Raw genomic sequence first — 17,409 nt, 5'->3', positions numbered from 1 at the left:
CATCCCTCGCTGGGCCACGTGACCCGGAGAAGATGCTCGCCCGCAGGAGCTTTAAAAAAAAAAGGCCCGCCTCCTTTTCCCCCCTCCCTCCCGAAAGCGGGCGAGGGCGGGGCCAAACCCGGAAGGGGCAGATTTGGGGAGAGAGGGAGGAGGAAGAGGAGGAAGAAGAAGATCAGCTGCCAGAGTTGGCCCTGGAAACCCATGCAGGTGTTTTGATTTCTCCTCCCCACCCTGACCCCCCCATCCCTGCGCTGGTGGAGGGAACCCAGGCGTCCGAGCTGCTCCTTCCCTGGCTCCCCCTTCCCCCCTGGGGCTTCTTGGGAGCTCCCAAGGTTTGGCTTTCTCCTCCCTGCCCCATTGGGGGCTGGGACTGCCCCCCTCTCCCCCTACAACCCCCCCTCTCTCCCCCCACAACCCCCCTAATTGTGGTCACACCAGGTTTCTAATTGGCTGCTTCAGATCCTAATGAATCTCCCTCCCCATCCTTTTTTTTAATAATATAATTGTCATTTTAAAATTTTAAATTGTTATATGTCATGTTGTTACCCGCCCAGAGTAGTCTATAGGACTAGATGGGCGGGCTATAAATGTAATAATAAATAAATAAATATCCTTGAGGTGGTTGGAGGTCAGGTGGTGTAAGATCTGGGCTTCTGGGTTTGCTAAATGACCCTCTTCTTTCCCTTCGATCAGGTTTATTTTTTAATTTTATTTTATTTGTACCCTGCCCATCTGGTCTATAAGACCACTCTAACAGGTTGTGTCTGTTGTTCTGATCTTCTGTCTCTCTCCTCCCCCCCTCCCCGCACTCAGGTGTATTGGCATCCGGAGTGAATGGATGTCTCCCTGCCGGCCAGGTGTTTAGGGTTTTTTCACCTCTCTGCAGGTTGGCTCCTTTCGCAACCCAGAAGTGGCATTTAGATGTGGGTAGTCAGACCCACCCAGCCAGCCCCAAACGAACAAGTTGGGGCTAGCAGCATCCAGCCGTGCAGAAAGCCACGGCCGCCTGCCCGGTCTTGTTGCTGATATCCAGGTAAATCATCCCTTCCTGTCCCCCAACAGACACCATTAATTCCTCTTTCCCTTGTTAGGGAAGTGAGATGTGTAGATCTAGTGTTTTCTGATTCCATGTGTTTGGGGTCCTTTAAAAAGAAAGTTTAGCTAGAATTTAAACGCAGGGCTTGGATGCCTTCTGAGGTTCTGTGCAACACAGGGAGGATTTGATATGAATAACTATTTAAATCACGATTTGAATTTTTAAAATTGGATTTTTTTTCCTCCATGATTTAAATTTTGATTTTTTTTTAAAAATGTAAATGATTGAATTTTTTTAAATGATTGAATTTTAAAAAAATAATTGAGTTTTATCCACCCTGGTGGTGCAGTGCATGTAATTTAAAGTGCCGTTTGAGGAATGGCGCTTTACCTAAGAACCAAGAGAATTATTTCCCTGAACTGTGTGTTTGAAGCCATACCGGGAAGAGAGGTAGAAAAGATTCGTCTGTTGATCTCAGCAAAGTACAGTAGGATGTTTTGTTTCTAATTGTTGAATAAATTGCAGCCACAGAAAAGCTGTTGATTCTATTGCACACAGACTAGTCATGAGCCATGAATAAAAGGTGCTTCTTTTTTTAGCTTTAATTTACCCTGAAATGGGAAATTACAGCTGTTAAATCACAAAGGGAAAAAGCTCAGCTGTGACTACATGTTTATATTTTTATTTGTTATTTATTTTAAATTTAAATTTATTTTTTGCTAAAATTCAGTTTTGTCTGTCTTATTTACCATTGAATAGTATGTTTCTCAGGCTTCTGTGTTCATCACTTGTGAAAAAAAGAGCACTGATTAATTGTCTTTGGTCAAGCTTCTGAGCACCTCTGCTGAACATATTTGAAGTTTAAAGCGTGTAATAACCCAAATGTCATGCATATTTCCATTACACGGGTTTGCCCCGTGTATGGCTCGTGGTGGTGCAGAAACTTACTGTCTCTTATATCCCGGGTGACTATGTTATGCCAGTTTTCCATCTATCTTCCTCAAACCATCATCTAGCACCTGGCTGGGGTTAGTCTGCTCACCTTGCTTTGAAAGATTCAGTTCTCTTTCTTTTATTCTCCTCTCCTCCACAATTAATACAAATAATGTTATGAACATTTTGATTCAATTCGTCCTCAAAGGTCATAGAAATTTCATCAAAGTGTCTTTTCATACATGAAGGGGAGCAGTTTGTGATTTAAGTGCTCAGCTGTACAAATAAATGAATATATTGCCTTATGTAGACAGCTAGCATATTTTCCCTGAGACACTACTTTTTTGTATGCAGGGATATATGTATATGGCTTGATGGTGTAACAATAAAAGTAGTAGTAGTGTGCAGGGATATTTTTTTAACCACCTCATTGTATCTGCAGTCTAATGTCATACAAACTAGACAGAGTTGCTTCAAGAACTAGGCCAGAGGGAAAAATGGGGAAATCACCCTAGGGAGACAACATTCCTCCATCTTTTCCAACTTACTGTTTTCTCTGTTAAACAGAAATGTGTTAATCCTTGCTCAAATCTATACTTTCCCCTGGATCTTTCCTGGATTCACTGGATCCCTCCTATTAGCTTCCCTGCTGCTGACTCTCTTGTGTTCGCTCTTCTTTAACGTTTCTAATCCGGAATTGTGCATCGTCCTTCGAAAAAAGTCTTGTCATTTGGTGTCGGTAAGATGCAGTGACCTCTGATCCACCTCTAACTTCACCCCCCCTTTTCCCTTTGCTCCAGGCCCCTTCCTGTCCACAGTGGTGTTGCTGAAAGAGCAAGAGTGCCCGGCTCCCAGCGGTCAGTCTGCCGGGCGATGCGGCCCCGTCGCACCCGTCATGCTTCGGATTCGCTGACGCCCAGTCTGCCCCATCTAGCACATGGATACAGACAGCCGCCGAAAAGCCAAGAGGCCCAGACAGGGCGGCGTTCGAATCGGGAGTCAGCCTCTCTTTCCTGAGTAGACCGCTTGGTGCCTGTCCAGCTAGGATCGAGGGAACCCTTTCTTCCTGGTTTGGTGTTCTGTTCTCTTTTTTTGAACAACCCTCTGCACTGCACAAGCTGTTTTATTTTCCTTATTTTCCTCCCTGTGCCATTAGCAGGCAGTTGATCCAAAAGTGCTTCTCCCCCCACCCCCACCCCCAAAGTTCCTCTGGATCCCTCTCTGTTGCCTTCTCTTTCCGGTGCCATGTCGGGGAATACGGCACCCTTCCTGTTGTGGGCCCAGGAAGTTGCCACGCTGCTCGTCCTCCGGGTGCGTCGGACAGTCTTGCAGACGGCCATTTTGCTCTGCGTCCTTCTGCTGCTCCTGTGGATCTCCGTCTTCCTTTATGGCAGCTTCTACTACTCCTATATGCCTACGGTCAGCTACGTCAGCCCCGTACACTACCGGTTCAGGTAGGTAGCCGTGGCAGAGGGATAGTGGCATCGGCGGCATTTGTAGTGAGAATAGGCGATTTGGGTCCCCAGCTGTTCTTGGACTACAACTCCCAGAAATCCTGGCCTAGACAGTGGTGAAAAGGCTTCTGGGAGTATCAGAGGGACTTAAGGCTGGAAATCAGTGAACTAGAGGAATTTCCCAGTTTCTGTCACTATCAGAAGCTTGGCTAGATGGCTTCTGAAAGGTCTTTTTGGTGTCGGCCCCTCTGGCTGTGCCATCTTTCGGTAAATTTGCCTGGCACCGCTCTCCATGCAGCGAGACAGTGTGGTGCAGTGGTTAGAACGTCGGGCTATTAAGTCCGGAGATCTGTGTTCAAGTTCCACTTGTTCTCGCAACAGCCCTGTGAGGTAGATCAGATTGGCAGCATGCGACGGTCCCAGTTAGGGAAAAGAGGTGGATAGAGAGGTTTTCTTCTTCTCTTTAAAATCAGAACTCGGTGTCGCCCATTTTAGGATACTATACAGTGGTGCCTCGCTTAGCGACGTTAATCCGTTCCGGAAAACACGTTGCTAAGCAATTTCATCGCTAAGCGATATTAAAAAGCCCATAGAAACGCTTCAAAACGTGGTTAATGCATTCCTATGGGCTTAAAAAGTCACCTTAAAGCGAAAATCCTCCATAGCACCACCATTTTCGCTGCCTCTTAAGCGAGGAAAAACAGCAGGCGGCCATTTTGTTTTCCTGGCGGCCATTTTGAAACTGCCGATCAGCTGGCCGGAAATGGGGGCTTTGCGATGATCGCTTCCCTGTGATCATCGCAAAGCGAAATTTCCCCATAGGGACCATCGCAAAGCAATCGCTTTTGCAATGGCAAAAAGTCCATTGCTAAGCGATTTCGTCGCTCAACGGAGCGATCGCTAAGCGAGGCACCACTGTATTGGGTAATAACTGTGTGCCATCAAGTCAGTTCTGATTTATGGCAATCCTTTTCAGGGTTTTTGAGGTCTGGAATACACAAATGTGGTTTTCCATCCCTTTCTTCTAAGGGTGACCTGGGACTACGCAGCTTGCCCGAGGCTACCTAGGCTCTCCTCTTAGGAGGCACCAGTGGGGGGGAATCGAACTCCCAACCTCTGGATCCCCAACTAGATAACTAACTCACTGAGCTACCCAGACAGCTGCAGAGCCAGCTGGATTCAGGCAAGAGATTAAGAGCAGACAAAAGGAAATGGGCCTCACCCAGCACGTGATTAATTTCTGGAATTTGCTTGATGGTTGGCTCTGGGGATGGCCTCCCATTTAGAGGGCTTTGAGAGGAATTTAGACAAATTTTGGTGCAAGGGGAGAGATTTATTCAGGCTGTTAGTGCTTCGTCTTTATGGTGAGCAGAGTGGCTCTAAGGAGATTTTGGGCTCAATCCAGCTGGACGTCCCTTCTTGATTAGTTTGGTTTATCTCCTTCCTTTTGTCCGGTGAGATTAAGACTGTGTACGCGGCTCTTATTCCTCCCTACTTTAGAGGAGACCCAGTGGCCCAAGGGCACCCCTTGAGTTTCACATGCCAGTGGAGAATGGGAACCTAGGTAGGTCTCGATGATCACAATTTGTCACTGTGACAGCTACATCACACCAATTATTCGGGCCACTTGTAGAAGGGGTATCTGTATTCGTCTGTGCCAGCATTAGAGGTGAAAAAAATATTTTTTTTAAAAAGCTTTTTTAAAAAAAGATAAAAACGCGGTGGCACCTCAGGCTAACTTTTATATTTTTCAATGTGAGCTTTCGTGGACACATTTGTCCACAAAAGCACACATTAAAAAAACTATAAATGTTAATCTTTAAAGGTGCCACCCTGTTTCCCTCTTTTTTGACTTTTTATTTTTATTTTGTTTTCACCCACAGTTCAGCCTGGCTACATAATCACAATTTATTGTGTTATAACGTTGCCCTTTCTGGTTTATGTTTATCTTATTTTTTTTATTGTTTTGAGTTCTTGTGAGTCTTTTTTTTTGTTTGCCTTCTTAGTTTGTAAACCATCCAGAATAATGCATTGCACGAATGGGATGGTATATAAATGAAATTAAGAAAGCAATAAATAGTTATTTAAAATATTTGGACCTTGCCCGTCCCCTTAAAAAGGACCCAAGGCAGTTTATGTTACTTAAAAGACAATATTTAAAGCTTAAAACAGCAAGTATGTGAATACTAAAATGGATAAAACAAGTACCACACTAAAAGACAGACAGTAGATAGGAGTGGAACCTTCTTGTAAAGAGAGAGTCTACCTTTAAAACCAGTATTTGGCGAGCCCAATTTGGAGGGTATGTGGCACCCACAGACATAATAATGTACTGATTGTTGGCTTTTTGTTGATACATCTGGTTGACCAAGATGGTGAGCAAAACATGGGCTGTGCCTTCAGTGTGATTCGGGAAGGATTTTCTTTCTGGTTATATTGGCTAAATAGATCCTCCATGGTTAGGAGCAGTATGCCTCAATACCCAACTTCTGGTGGGTAAATGGGAAGGGATGGCTTTTGCTCAGGTGTCTGTCTTCTGGATTTCCCAGCCCATCTTTGCTGGCCAAGTGGCCTGGCTGGGGAGTGCTAGATCCATCGGGGGATTTTTCCACTTTCTGAACATGACCGTGTATGCATGGGATCTTTGCCTTTTTCAGGACAGATTGCAGCCATCCTGGGCCAGAACTCTGTTCGTTTCCTGTTGCCAACGTTTCGTTCATTAAGGACACCCGTGATCAAAAGGCGAGTTGAACCGGGGAGGGGGGAAACGTGTTATTGAATTATAACATCTGCCCTCATGCTTGAGATGGCTGGGTTTTAGAGCAAGAGGGGCCTCCGGCTGCATCCAAACTCTGGAACATTTGGCCTCCTATGCCTCAGCCAGTCTGGCCGGCTTTTACAGTGGTGCCTCGCTAGACGATGATAATCCGTTCCACTGAAATCGCTGTTTAGCGAAATTATTGTCTAGCGAAAAGCATTTACCCATTAGAATGCATTGAAACCTGTTTAATGCATTCCAATAGGGAAGAATCGTTATTGTCTAGCGAAGATCTGCCACAGGAAAGCCGCTTTGTGAACCAACAATCAGCTGTTTAAATCGCCATCTTGTGAAGCTTAGGTCCTGAAAACACCTGTTTTGCGAGCGCGGAGGGAGCTTTCAAAATAGTCGTCTAGCAAAAACTGGTTTGCGAAGCAGGGACCAAACATTGTCCAGCGAAATTCCCCCACAGGAATCATTGTTTTGCGAATCACTATAGCGATCGCAAAAAGTCAATGTCTAGCGAAAAAACTGTTATGCGGGGTAACTGTCTAGCGAGGCACCACTGTATTTTATTTTGTCAGTCAGACTTGTGTTTGTCTTGTAACACCCATCGTACTATAGCCGTTTTCTCGGGTTGCTGAATGCTTTTTTCTCTCTGCTCCCAGGTCCTCATGTACGGGCAACCTTATCGCATCTCTCTAGAATTGGAACTACCCGAGTCGCCGGTCAACCAAAATCTGGGGATGTTTATGGTGGTCATTTCCTGTTACACGAAAGGCGGACGCATCATCTCCTCCTCTGCCAGAGCTGTATGTCCAGGGTTGAGGGGCTGGCATGTTTGTGTGGGCAGCTGGTAAAGAAGCAGAAGGGTTAACAGTCTGTTTGATTGCTATCTTTATAAAGAACGGGCTGGTTTCTCCCAGTTGCAAAGGGCTGCATCTTTTAAAGAGTGTACCTACTGCCTTCTCATCTTGCACAGGGAAGGGGCTTAGGGTGTATGCTTCAGATCGGGGATGGCTTGCATTCAGATCAACAGGATCTACTTTGGATTCTTGTTTAATCCCTCGATCCACTCAAGGAAGCCCTGTTGCAAACCCAAACAGAATCAAAACTTACTTAGAAAGGATTCTGAACCTGTTTTGCTCGCCGGAACCGAATGCCGTTCACGGTGCATCCACACACCGAAATGGGACCCCCCCCCAAAGAGATTTAATCTAGGGTCCAGTGCAAATCATGTAGAGATCCATCAGTAGCTCTCGATTTATCTCTTCCTTACCTGTCCTGCTTTCACACCCAGACGTGGTGATTGGAAATATGATAGCGTGGATAAGTTTATGATCTAAAATATAGCTTTTGTAATCCTCTGTGTGTGGTTAGATCACCAGGCAGGAAAAACCTGTTTTAAGATCCTTACTCAGAGAGCTGGCCTGTTCCTCTGAGAATCATGATCATGTATTCCAGTGAATTGTTATTGAAAAGTTTGGATGCAGTCGTCCAAAAAGAAATGAAAGCTTTTCAGTTCTTCTGAATTGGTCATTTTCTCGATGTCTCGAGAGGTTTAGCAATCTTCTGGGTCTGTAATCCCAAAAGGGGCTGTTACACTACAAGGTTCGATGGAGCAAAGCTGGCTGCCATTCCGAAGCTGTTTAGATTTTAGAGACAAAAGTTTGGCACGGTGGTGCCGGAAAGCCGTCTGACCTCAAACTGGTTCCTAATGGCAGAGCTGGGAAGCAAGGGTTTAAGCCAGATGTGTGTGTGTGTGTGTGTGTGTGTGTGTGTGTGTGTGTGTGTGTGTGTGTGAGTGAGTGAGTGAGAGAGAGGGATACAGCTCCATCCTTTGGCCATGCTGGCTGGGGATTTTGGGAACTGTAGTTACTTTTCAAAGATCAGCATGATGGCTGCTATTCTTTCAGGCGTGGGGTGGAAAAAAAGCAATGCCGTAGAACATGGGGGAGGGCCACTCTCAAGCAGAGATGTAATGTTAAATTGTGAAATAAAGATGCTCACTCTAATTTAGCACTCTGCGTAGAATCCAAAATTGCAACCTGCTGTATCAGCCCATATCAGCAAACTGCTTTCTGGCAGTCTGCATCTTCACTAGGAGCAGATCTTTAACTTGCACGCACATTGCAAAGCTCCTCAGCATCACGAGCCATCAGCATCAAGTCAATTCGGACTTACGGTGACCCGTTTTCAGGAATTTCCAAGTAGAGAAGACTCAGAAGTGCTTTACCCTTCCCTTCCTCTAGGGGGAGCCCTGGGACTGTGCAGCTGGCCCAAGGCTACCCAGGCTGGCTCTTCTTCCACAGTGGAGGAATCGAACTCCCAACCCTCTAGCTCTTCAGTCTGAGACCTAACTCACTGAGCTATCCAGCTAGCTTCGTTTTAGGAAAGCATGTTAGAAATAGCTTTTTTTTCCCTTTGCATTTGTAGCATTTGGGTGTATGTGTATTTGTCCAGTGATGTTTTGGGATTCTCATGGCCTTTAAGAACCATCTCTTAAAAAACAAAAGGTACCATACGAGATAAAGATATTGCAACATCTCTGTATATACGCCCTGCCTCTCGCACGGTGTTCATTCAAAGTGAAATTTTATTGCTCTTGAAGCTTCGGTAAAATTTAAAAGGGCCAATGATTCAGCCTTAAAGGAACCTTAAACCCTTCTTTCCTTGGTGATACTGGGTTGCGGCCTCGTTAATGGCGATCCGGTGACCCAACCTGGTGCCTCTCTCATCTAGGCGATGCTCCACTACCGTTCGAGCCTTCTCCAAATCCTGGACACGCTGGCTTTTGCCACTCTCTTCTTGGCTGGTTTTACGGAGCAGAAGCAAGTGGTGGAGGTTGAACTTTTCTCAGACTACAAGGAAGATTCGGTGAGAAACGGTGTTGCGATCCTCCAACTTTTCAGGGTTGGGACGATAGGAATTTTGAGTTCTCAGCTGCCGTTCAAGGCTGACCTTCTTTTCTCTCCTCCCTTGTAGTACACGCCGACAGTCGGGGCCGTCCTTGAAATCCAGACCACCAAGATCCAGATCTATGGGTCCCAGCTGCGAATTCACGCTCATTTCACTGGATTGCGGTGAGGGTTGAAGGCGCCCCCATCAGTTACGAGGTGGAGGTTTGGCCGTTGGGGGTGAGGGGTGATTTTGAGCCCTGAATTGGCCCTGCAAGGCGGGGGGAGCAATATGGAATCTCAACTTTCAGAGGCAGTATATTAAGAGCTGGCCGTTGCTCCGAGATAGGAAAAGTTTGGGTTTTTTGGTCTACCAAATGGCCAACATTTCTCCCTCGCTGTAATCAGTGGCCATGTGGACTAGGAGCTTAGATGCAGATAGGAAGGCTGAATTATAAATCTAGTAGTGCTATATTTATACCTCTTTGGTACTTTCCTGCAGGATCGCAACTCACCCTTGGTGCAGAATGTAACCTGTCTTTGCAGAATACACACCATGAATGAATGTGCAAAGCTGAATTACATTAAGTCAGGCCATTTGGCTATCTCAGACTTTTTTTCAACTATATTGCCCACCCTGCCTGGCCTGGATGGCCAGTATTTGGGGTGGATGATGGCTGTAGTCCAGTATCACCTTGAAGCCTGGTTTTCTCCTATTAAAATCAGTTTTGTCCTCTCCAGGCAAGCAGGTGACTATCCCGAGATTTTTGCCTGGAGAGAGATGTGTTTCTTATACATCACTTCACCAAGAGGCTTTTTTTACATGGACTTTTTTTTTAACCTGAACTCAAGGCCTTTGGCACACTAGAGATGCTACATAAAAAGCGGTTCCTTCCTCTGCAGCTCCCTGCATCAAAAGCCTTGTGGAACTAACCATGACACCAGTCCTCATTGTGGCCAAAACCATCCCCTGGAGATAACCAGAGGTAGAGACAGGTCTTTGAAAATTTTACTTTGGAGGCGCTAGAATTCCCTGAATTTCCCCAATCGGCATGGCTGCTAAGGGGATACTGGGAGTTGTAGTCCCCCCCAAATCTGTGATTTCTATGCACTCTTGTATGTTACATCTCTGCTTACAGTCAAAATGGCTAGGAGCAAGACATGGAAGGATAGCCATATAATTGTTCACGGTACAAAATGCAACAGGACTGGGGAGGGAGACCGCCTCCTTACGCGCCTTTTCTTTTTGATCTTTCTCCCGTAGGTACCTGCTCTACAACTTCCCCGTCACGTCGGCCATTTTGGGGGTGGCCAGCAACTTCACCTTCCTGAGCGTCATTGTCCTCTTCAGCTACCTGCAGTGGATCTGGGGCAGTGTGTGGCCCAGGGAGTCCCTTTCCGTGCAGGTGGGGAGGGATGACTTTGGGGGAGGGGGGGGACTTCTTCCAGTTCCCTATACATTCTGCCTCCATACAGCGCCCGACAATTCTGACCCTAACCAAGACAGGAACGGAGAACACATCTCTTACCTGTAAGCAATAAAGACCAGAAAAGTTTCTAGTGCTCATGGTTTTATAGCAAAGAAGACATGTCGATTTGCTGACGAGAAGGACTTAAGACAGGAACTGGAATCCGGCTGACAAATTACACCACTCTTAAATCCATTGGCTGATAGTTCTCCTGAGTTAAGCCGTCAGCGTTGGCATTGATTGTCACGCTCCCAAGTCACATAGCAAGTGGGCGACAGGCAATGCCTACGCTGACTTCATGTTCCGCAGTTCACTTGTGAAATTTACGCTGACGGAGTTACTCCACAGTCTGCAGCTAGTGGGATTCTGGCCAGTTGTGCACTCTAAGCCTACCTTCCAGGATCGTTGTGAGGAGCTCTTGACTTTGTATAGGAGAGAAAACCAAGCACAGCTTCTTGGGCTCTTCCGAGCAAAGTAGGGAGCACCCTATACGAAGTCAAGAGCTCTCACTTTTAAAATCACACATCCTTAACTTCTGCTGAGGCATGCAGGGTCTGTGGCCTTCTTGGACTCCAGCTCTCATCAGCCCCAACCAGGGAACAAAGAGCTACCATCCCTTTCCAGTGCTATAGACCTTATTTCCTAAAATTGCTAAATTGTTGCCCCTGCTAAGGTTACATCTGAAATCAATTGTAGGAACCGTGTACATATACAGAATGGAAGAGTGTGCTGTTAATGGGACCCTCATCTGTTTCCTGCCTTTTCTGTCTGCCCTCCCACTTAGATTTCGGGCCGCGAGCGAACAGGAACGCTACCAGCAGCGGAAGATGTGCGCCGTCGGGTGGTGGTCCCTAAAGAAGGTAACGTTGAGTTGCGGTTGACGGGAGGCAGCGGGGTTTCCTATACAGTACAGCTCAACAATCTGGCCGTCAGGGCTTGTAAAGACTACAACTCCCATGAGCCTCGGCCAGCATAGCCAAAGTTGAGGGATCGTAGGATGGGCTGTCCAGCAAACCTACGGAAAGCCAGGCATTCTGTGTGACTCCCTCAATGTCTTGAATGGCTGTGTTTGCTTAGCAAGATGAGCCCAATTAATTTTGCTACTCAAAGCAGAGAAGTTTCAAGTCTCCCCCGAATAGATCACCCCTTATAAGTGCTATCAGCTGGCACTTAAAGTCTCACTTTGAGACACTGGTAAGAGAAAGATTTTTTAAAAAGGTTTTATTTACTCACAGTTGTACAGATCAAAAACAGCACACAGTACAAAAATGACTGCTTATAGCAACAGGCTGCAACAGACTCAAGCCTGCTTCCAGCAGACTCTTGCTGACTACATTCACGTAACTGCACTAACTGATTGAAAAAAAAAGAAGTAAACAGACACTTAAGTAGAGAGGCATAGCTGTCTTTGAAAGCAGTAGCAGGGAAAGAACAATTGGTTACTGCCGGGTTGATTGACAGCTTCCCAGTCCAGAAAGGCCCCTCCCAACCAAACCTTCTAAAAGCAGCATGCAAGGTTGAAATAGCTTCAACGTGGGCCAAGAGGTATTTGAAGCGTTTCTTCTACTTAAACGTTAGTCTGGTTCAGACTAGCAGTAGGGTTTTCTCCCGGAGCGATCCTTTAACAGCTGGGGTATTGAAGCTGTGAGCTCTTCTGCACAGCTTATTCCGGGGCCCCTGAATGTCTGACGTTTGCTGTACCAAGAATGCCAAGCAAGTAGAAAGTGAAAGCATTAAGCCAGGATTAGTGCAATCTGCGGCTTGGCGTTGTATCTGGGTTTGGCACACTCTAAACCACGATTGGAGCAAGAATTGGAACAGATACCTGAGCCGCCAAGCAAAAGTTGCACCTACTTGCTATCAAGTAGATTCCAATTTACAGTGGTGCCTCGCTTGACAACGTTCATTCGTTCCAGCGAAATCGCTGTAGAGTAAAAACATCGTCAAGCGAAATAAAAAAGCCCATTGAAATGCATTGAAAAGTGTTCAGTGCGTTCCAATGGGCTGAATACCTGCTCGTCCAGTGAAGATCCTCCATAGGGCGGCCATTTTCGGGTCCCTGTTAAGCGAAAAATGCCTCCTAAAAACAGCAGGGAGCCATTTTGAGCAGCCGGTGGCCATTTTGAAACCCTGACGATCAGCTATTTTGATTGTCGTAATGCGAAGAATCGGCTCCCGAAGCAGGGAACCGATCGTCGCAAAGCGAAAAAAACCCCATTAAAACATCGTTTTGCTATTGCAATTGCGATCGCAAAAACATCATTGTGAAGCAGATTCATCGTTATACAGGGTAATCGTTAAGCGGGGCATGACTGTATAGCGATCCTTTCCAGGTAGAGAATATTTGAAAGTGATTTACCCTTTCCTTCCTCTAGGGGGAGCCCTGGGACTGTGCAGCTTGCCCAAGGCCACCCAGGCTGGCTCTTCTCCCTGGAGGCATAGTAGGGGGAATCGAACTCCCACCTGCTAGCTAGCCAGGATGCTTAAGTGCCTGTTTGAACCTTTTGGAAGCTCAAAACCATGGTTATAAGTGTTATATTTGAACAGAACCAATAAAAATGGACAAAAGACAAGAAAAAAAGTAACAAAATATGCCTGCTTACAGGCATCACAGAACTCTTCCTCTTTAAAAAAAAAACATTTGAAAGCAGACCTTTGTATTTTTCCTGGCACAGAACCTAGATTGACACATCCCTTAGCACCTTAAAGGCTAACAAATCATGGTAGAAACATGAACTTCCGTGGACAGGGAGAGTTTGTGATAACATAACTTGGTTGGTCTTTCAGATGTCAGAGGAATCTGTGCTGGTTTTGGTGTTGAGATGAGAATTAAAAAAAAGCCCATTTCTCTCTCCCACAGATGTTGATGGAGAAGAGTTGACGCCTTGCCTTCTTCAGACAGAAGATGTGGGTTCTGCTGACGGTGAAGAGCAGTCCGTGACAAGTGAGCGCATTATTGAATTTTTCCGTTTAAACTATGCTTTTGTCTAAAATCTTTAGACTAAAAATGGAGGGTTCTCTTATACACGGAAGTAAGCTGCGGAGAGAACAAAAACAAGTGGAGGAGAAAGCAGGGATCAAAGCGATCCTGCAGCACTTTGATCCCTTTCCCCCTCCACTTGCTAAGCCCCACTTAGATTTCTTAATTTTGTATTAGAAAAGTGGGGGGCGTCTTATACCCGGAAAAATACGGTACTTGCTTTCTGTTTTTGGATGATTTACCTATCTCCCTAAGAACTGGATTGTTTCGCTGGGTCACCTGAAGGCACATATAAGCCAACAGCCAGAGGGCTTCAGGGATTCTCACGAGCAAAGCACAAGGGATGTGCTTCTCTCCATTTTTTTAAAAAAGAGATAGACTGCTTTTGAATGTGGAGGTCCTATGTTCTACATGTGGAAGCTTTATTTCCCCGTAGCTACTCATTTCACGAACCTGTCTTGTATACCAAGGCTGGACCGTCGTGAGCCGCCTGCAGATGCTCTCCACCGCTTACCGTCTGTGAAACAGTCGCTGGCACCATCCGTGGTTCTGAAAATCTGTGTTGAGTCCATTAAAAAAGAAAAAGAAATTTAGAGAAGTGGCTCTCAAACATTTCCTTCCTCCCCCAATTGGGGGTCCCGTCAGACCACAAAAAAATTTCAGTGGATGTTCAGCCAAAAAATATAATTCATAAATATTGTTTTAAATAGTTCTAGCCAAACCCAGCATCTTAAGAATGTAAGAAGAGCCCAGCTGGATCAGGCCAAGGGCCCATCTCATCCAGCTTCCTGTAGCTCACTGTGGCCCCACCAGAGACTACAAGATCCCTGTCTCCTGATCTCCCCTCCCCGGCATCTGGTCTTTGGAGGTCCCTTCCTTTTATGCCTGGAGATTGTACATCCCCGTCATGGCTTGTCACCTGCGATGGATTTTTCCTCCAGGAATCTATCCGATACCCTTTTAAAGGCATCTAGGCCAGATGCCATCACCACATCCTGTGGCAAGGAGTTCCACAGACTTGTTAATGAATACCAGTGCCTTTAAATCAGACTGTTGAAAAGGACTTCCTCTGCCATGCACATTATTTGAGTGAGAGCGAAACAATCCTGCACCAGTGGCAATGTATAAAACCCAAAGGCTGTGATGCTGTTTGTGATATGTATTCTGGCTGTGACAATCCCCTGATTTTTAGCAAACCCCCCCCCAATTATGTATTTGTTTATTTGAAATATTTTTACCCTGCCTTTCTCCTTACAAAGGACCGAAGGCAGCATACGTCATTAAAAGACAATATTTCCCAACTAAAAACAATTAGATAGATATTTAAAAGAATCAACAAGTACCATACTAAAGATGATAGACCACGTCAACACCAAAAACAGATGCAAAGCAACCAGGAATGACGACCCATTTATGCCTCCCAGACAGTCGGGCATAAGGGAAAGCTTGTCGGAAGAGAAAGGCTTTTGTCTGCTTGTGAAACGACAGCAGAGACGGGGCCAGCCTGGTTTCCAGTGGGAGGGAGTTCCAAAGTCTGTGTGCAGCCACCGAAAAGGCCCTCTCCCGTGTCCCCCACCCAGGGCACCTGGTGAAGGTGGTGGGACAGAGAGCAAGGCCTCCCCTGAGGATCTTAGCACTCGAGGAGGCTCATAGAGGGAGATGCGATCCTTGAGATCGCTTAGACCCCAGCCATTTATGGCTTTACAGGTTAAAACCAGCCCTTTGAATTGTGCTAAGAACCAGATTGGCAGCCCGGGGGGGGGGATTAGGTGATCAGCCCCAGTTCGTAATCCAGCAGCTGCATTTGGGACCCGCTGAAGTTTCCCGACACTTTCCATAGGCTTTTAATATGTTTAATTATACCATGCCTGGCGCCAAACCTCCCTCTCTCTGTCTCTCATTCTCCGTTCTATAAAGTAGCCCCAGTCCAGGCCGCGAAAAGCAGCCTTGAAAAAGCCGATTCCAGAACCGAATCCAGTCTGGCCGAGGGGACGAGCGAAGGTACGTTGCGCTTTCCGATCTACCTGCGTCCACCACTTTTTTAATCCGAAGGTGCTTGCTTTTCTTGACCGTGCCAGGCCTCTGGAACAGATTCTTCGTGCGAAACGTCCATGATTTGGTTTTAAAATCGTTGAGGATTTAATTTCCTGCCCTGTTGGGCGCACGAAGGGTGCCCTGTGGACTGGGAACTTAGAAAGCGGCTTTGTGCTCCAGATTTTTTTAGGGGAAGCGAAGGCGAGGAAAGGAAGGGCATCAAATGGTCAGTGGTCCCCCCCCTGGGTTGTGTGATTTGGGCCATTTCCTTTCCAGCCACCCGGTGGCCTGATTTGGAAGTTTGTAGGTGCATTTTCTTCTGGAACAAAGTGACTGGGACATCACTACCCATTTTTTAATGCCTAAATGGGTCTCGGGGACCCAAAAATGATGCCGAACCGGGAGGCTTAAGGTCCTAAAACCTACGCTGGAGGTGCTACTATACAACCTTCTGGAAAACACTTAGGGAAGTAGAGAGCGAGAGCCATCCATATCAATATAGTGTGGTAGATAAAGGGAAATCCATGCTTTAAGTATTGCACACAAGTAAGATCATTTCTTGATTATGTGCTGTCAAGTTTCTTCCAATTTATGGCAATCTTGGAATGATTTTCAAGGTACGTGATATATTCAAGGAATGGCCTTACCGTTGCTGCTCCCCAGTGCGTTTCCCTAGCCAAAACGGGATTTGAACCCAGATCTCCTAATTTGACATTTTATCCACTGCACCACATTGGCTCTCAAGTGTTTTACAGTGGTACCTCGCTAAACGACGACCCTGCTAAACGACAAAATTGCATGACAATTACTGTTTGCGATCGCTATAGCAATTCACAAAACAGTCATTCCAATAGGGGATTTTCACTTAATGACAATTAGGTCTGTGCTTCGCAAACCATTTGTTCGCAAGACAATTTTTTCCGGCTCCGCAAAATGGCTGCCCTGTGTTTTCCAGACCCCTGCTTTGCAGGGCAGCCATTTTTACAGCTGATCGGCGCTCGCACAATGGCTTCCCTATGGGCGATCTTCACTGGACAACAAGGTATTTTCCCCATTGGAACGCATTAAACCGGATTTCAATGCATTCCAGTGGGGAAAGGGTTTTCGCAGGACGACAATTTCGCTAAACAGCGTTTTTCCCGGGACGGATTATCGTTGTCATGCGGGGCACCACTGTAAATTTATACTAACGGATAATAGAACTTGGCCTGGATAGCTCAGTGAGTTAGGTCTCTGGCTGCAGAGCCGGAGGTCGGTGGGTTTGATTCTCTTCTGTGCCTCCCAGAAGAGCCAGCGTGGGTGGCCTTGCGCAAGCTGCACAGCTCCCCGGAAGACGGGAATGGTAAACCACTTCTGAATATTCTCTGCCTGGAAAACCCTGAAAAGTCAGAATCACTTTGACGGCACACAGTTGTTATTATAATGGATAACAGAGATCTCTTTTACTTAAATATGTTGTTAATTGTTATATATTGTTTATGCACAGATGCCGAGTTCGAATCTGTGGATAATTCCTCACTGCTTGCAGAGGCCAACTTCCTGTCCCCTTCCCTGGAAGGAGCTCCATCAAGCCTCCTGCCGCCGGGGACCCAGGCCCTCACGCCAGGCTCCGAGATCCGTCAGAGAAGTATCTGCTCCAGTTCCTGAGGATCGGGGCCAAAGAGGCTCCGACCCTTTGCTTTGCACTCCGACCGGCACACGCCCACCACAGGCCTTGCTCTCCCAGGGAAGCATCTCTTCCCAGCTTGTGTTTACATTCCAACTTCTCTTCCCACCCCCTTACCGGTTGCCCTAAACCACCTCATCCGGAGACACTGTAATGAAAAATAAAAGTTTACCTGCTAACAA

General features: G+C 46.4%; 1 protein-coding gene across 4 annotated transcripts; it reads left to right on the top strand.

Moving 5' to 3' along the window:
• The first annotated feature begins 80 nt into the window (after positions 1 to 80).
• Positions 81 to 17,409, top strand: BSCL2 (BSCL2 lipid droplet biogenesis associated, seipin). Of its 4 annotated transcripts, none has more exons than XM_078381929.1 (12): positions 81 to 207; positions 887 to 1,033; positions 2,770 to 3,423; positions 6,081 to 6,165; positions 6,850 to 6,993; positions 8,924 to 9,058; positions 9,167 to 9,264; positions 10,343 to 10,484; positions 11,332 to 11,407; positions 13,408 to 13,491; positions 15,448 to 15,528; positions 17,048 to 17,409. In XM_078381929.1, the coding sequence occupies exons 3-12, from the start codon at positions 3,215 to 3,217 to the stop codon at positions 17,206 to 17,208; spliced, it is 1,215 nt and encodes a 404-aa protein (XP_078238055.1). In that variant the 5' UTR covers positions 81 to 207; positions 887 to 1,033; positions 2,770 to 3,214; the 3' UTR covers positions 17,209 to 17,409. The 4 variants fall into 4 exon arrangements, with proteins under 4 accessions (XP_078238055.1, XP_078238052.1, XP_078238054.1 ...); XM_078381926.1 differs by having other exon boundaries at positions 15,445 to 15,528; XM_078381927.1 differs by having other exon boundaries at positions 101 to 207; positions 814 to 1,033; positions 15,445 to 15,528.

Source organism: Pogona vitticeps, chromosome 15 (genome assembly GCF_051106095.1).
Source record: "Pogona vitticeps strain Pit_001003342236 chromosome 15, PviZW2.1, whole genome shotgun sequence".
NCBI classification, from domain to species: domain Eukaryota; kingdom Metazoa; phylum Chordata; class Lepidosauria; order Squamata; family Agamidae; genus Pogona; species Pogona vitticeps.
Note: the sequence above shows the minus strand (reverse complement) of the source record. Positions and strands in the feature narration are given on the sequence as shown.

Coding starts and splice junctions, on each gene's coding strand:
- BSCL2 (XM_078381926.1), top strand. CDS start 3,215: ATGTCGGGGAATACGGCACCCTTCCTGTTGTGGGCCCAGGAAGTTGCC. Junction 9,059..9,166: donor CAGACTACAAGGAAGATTCG/GTGAGAAACGGT, acceptor CCTCCCTTGTAG/TACACGCCGACAGTCGGGGC. Junction 11,408..13,407: donor GGTGGTGGTCCCTAAAGAAG/GTAACGTTGAGT, acceptor TCTCTCCCACAG/ATGTTGATGGAGAAGAGTTG.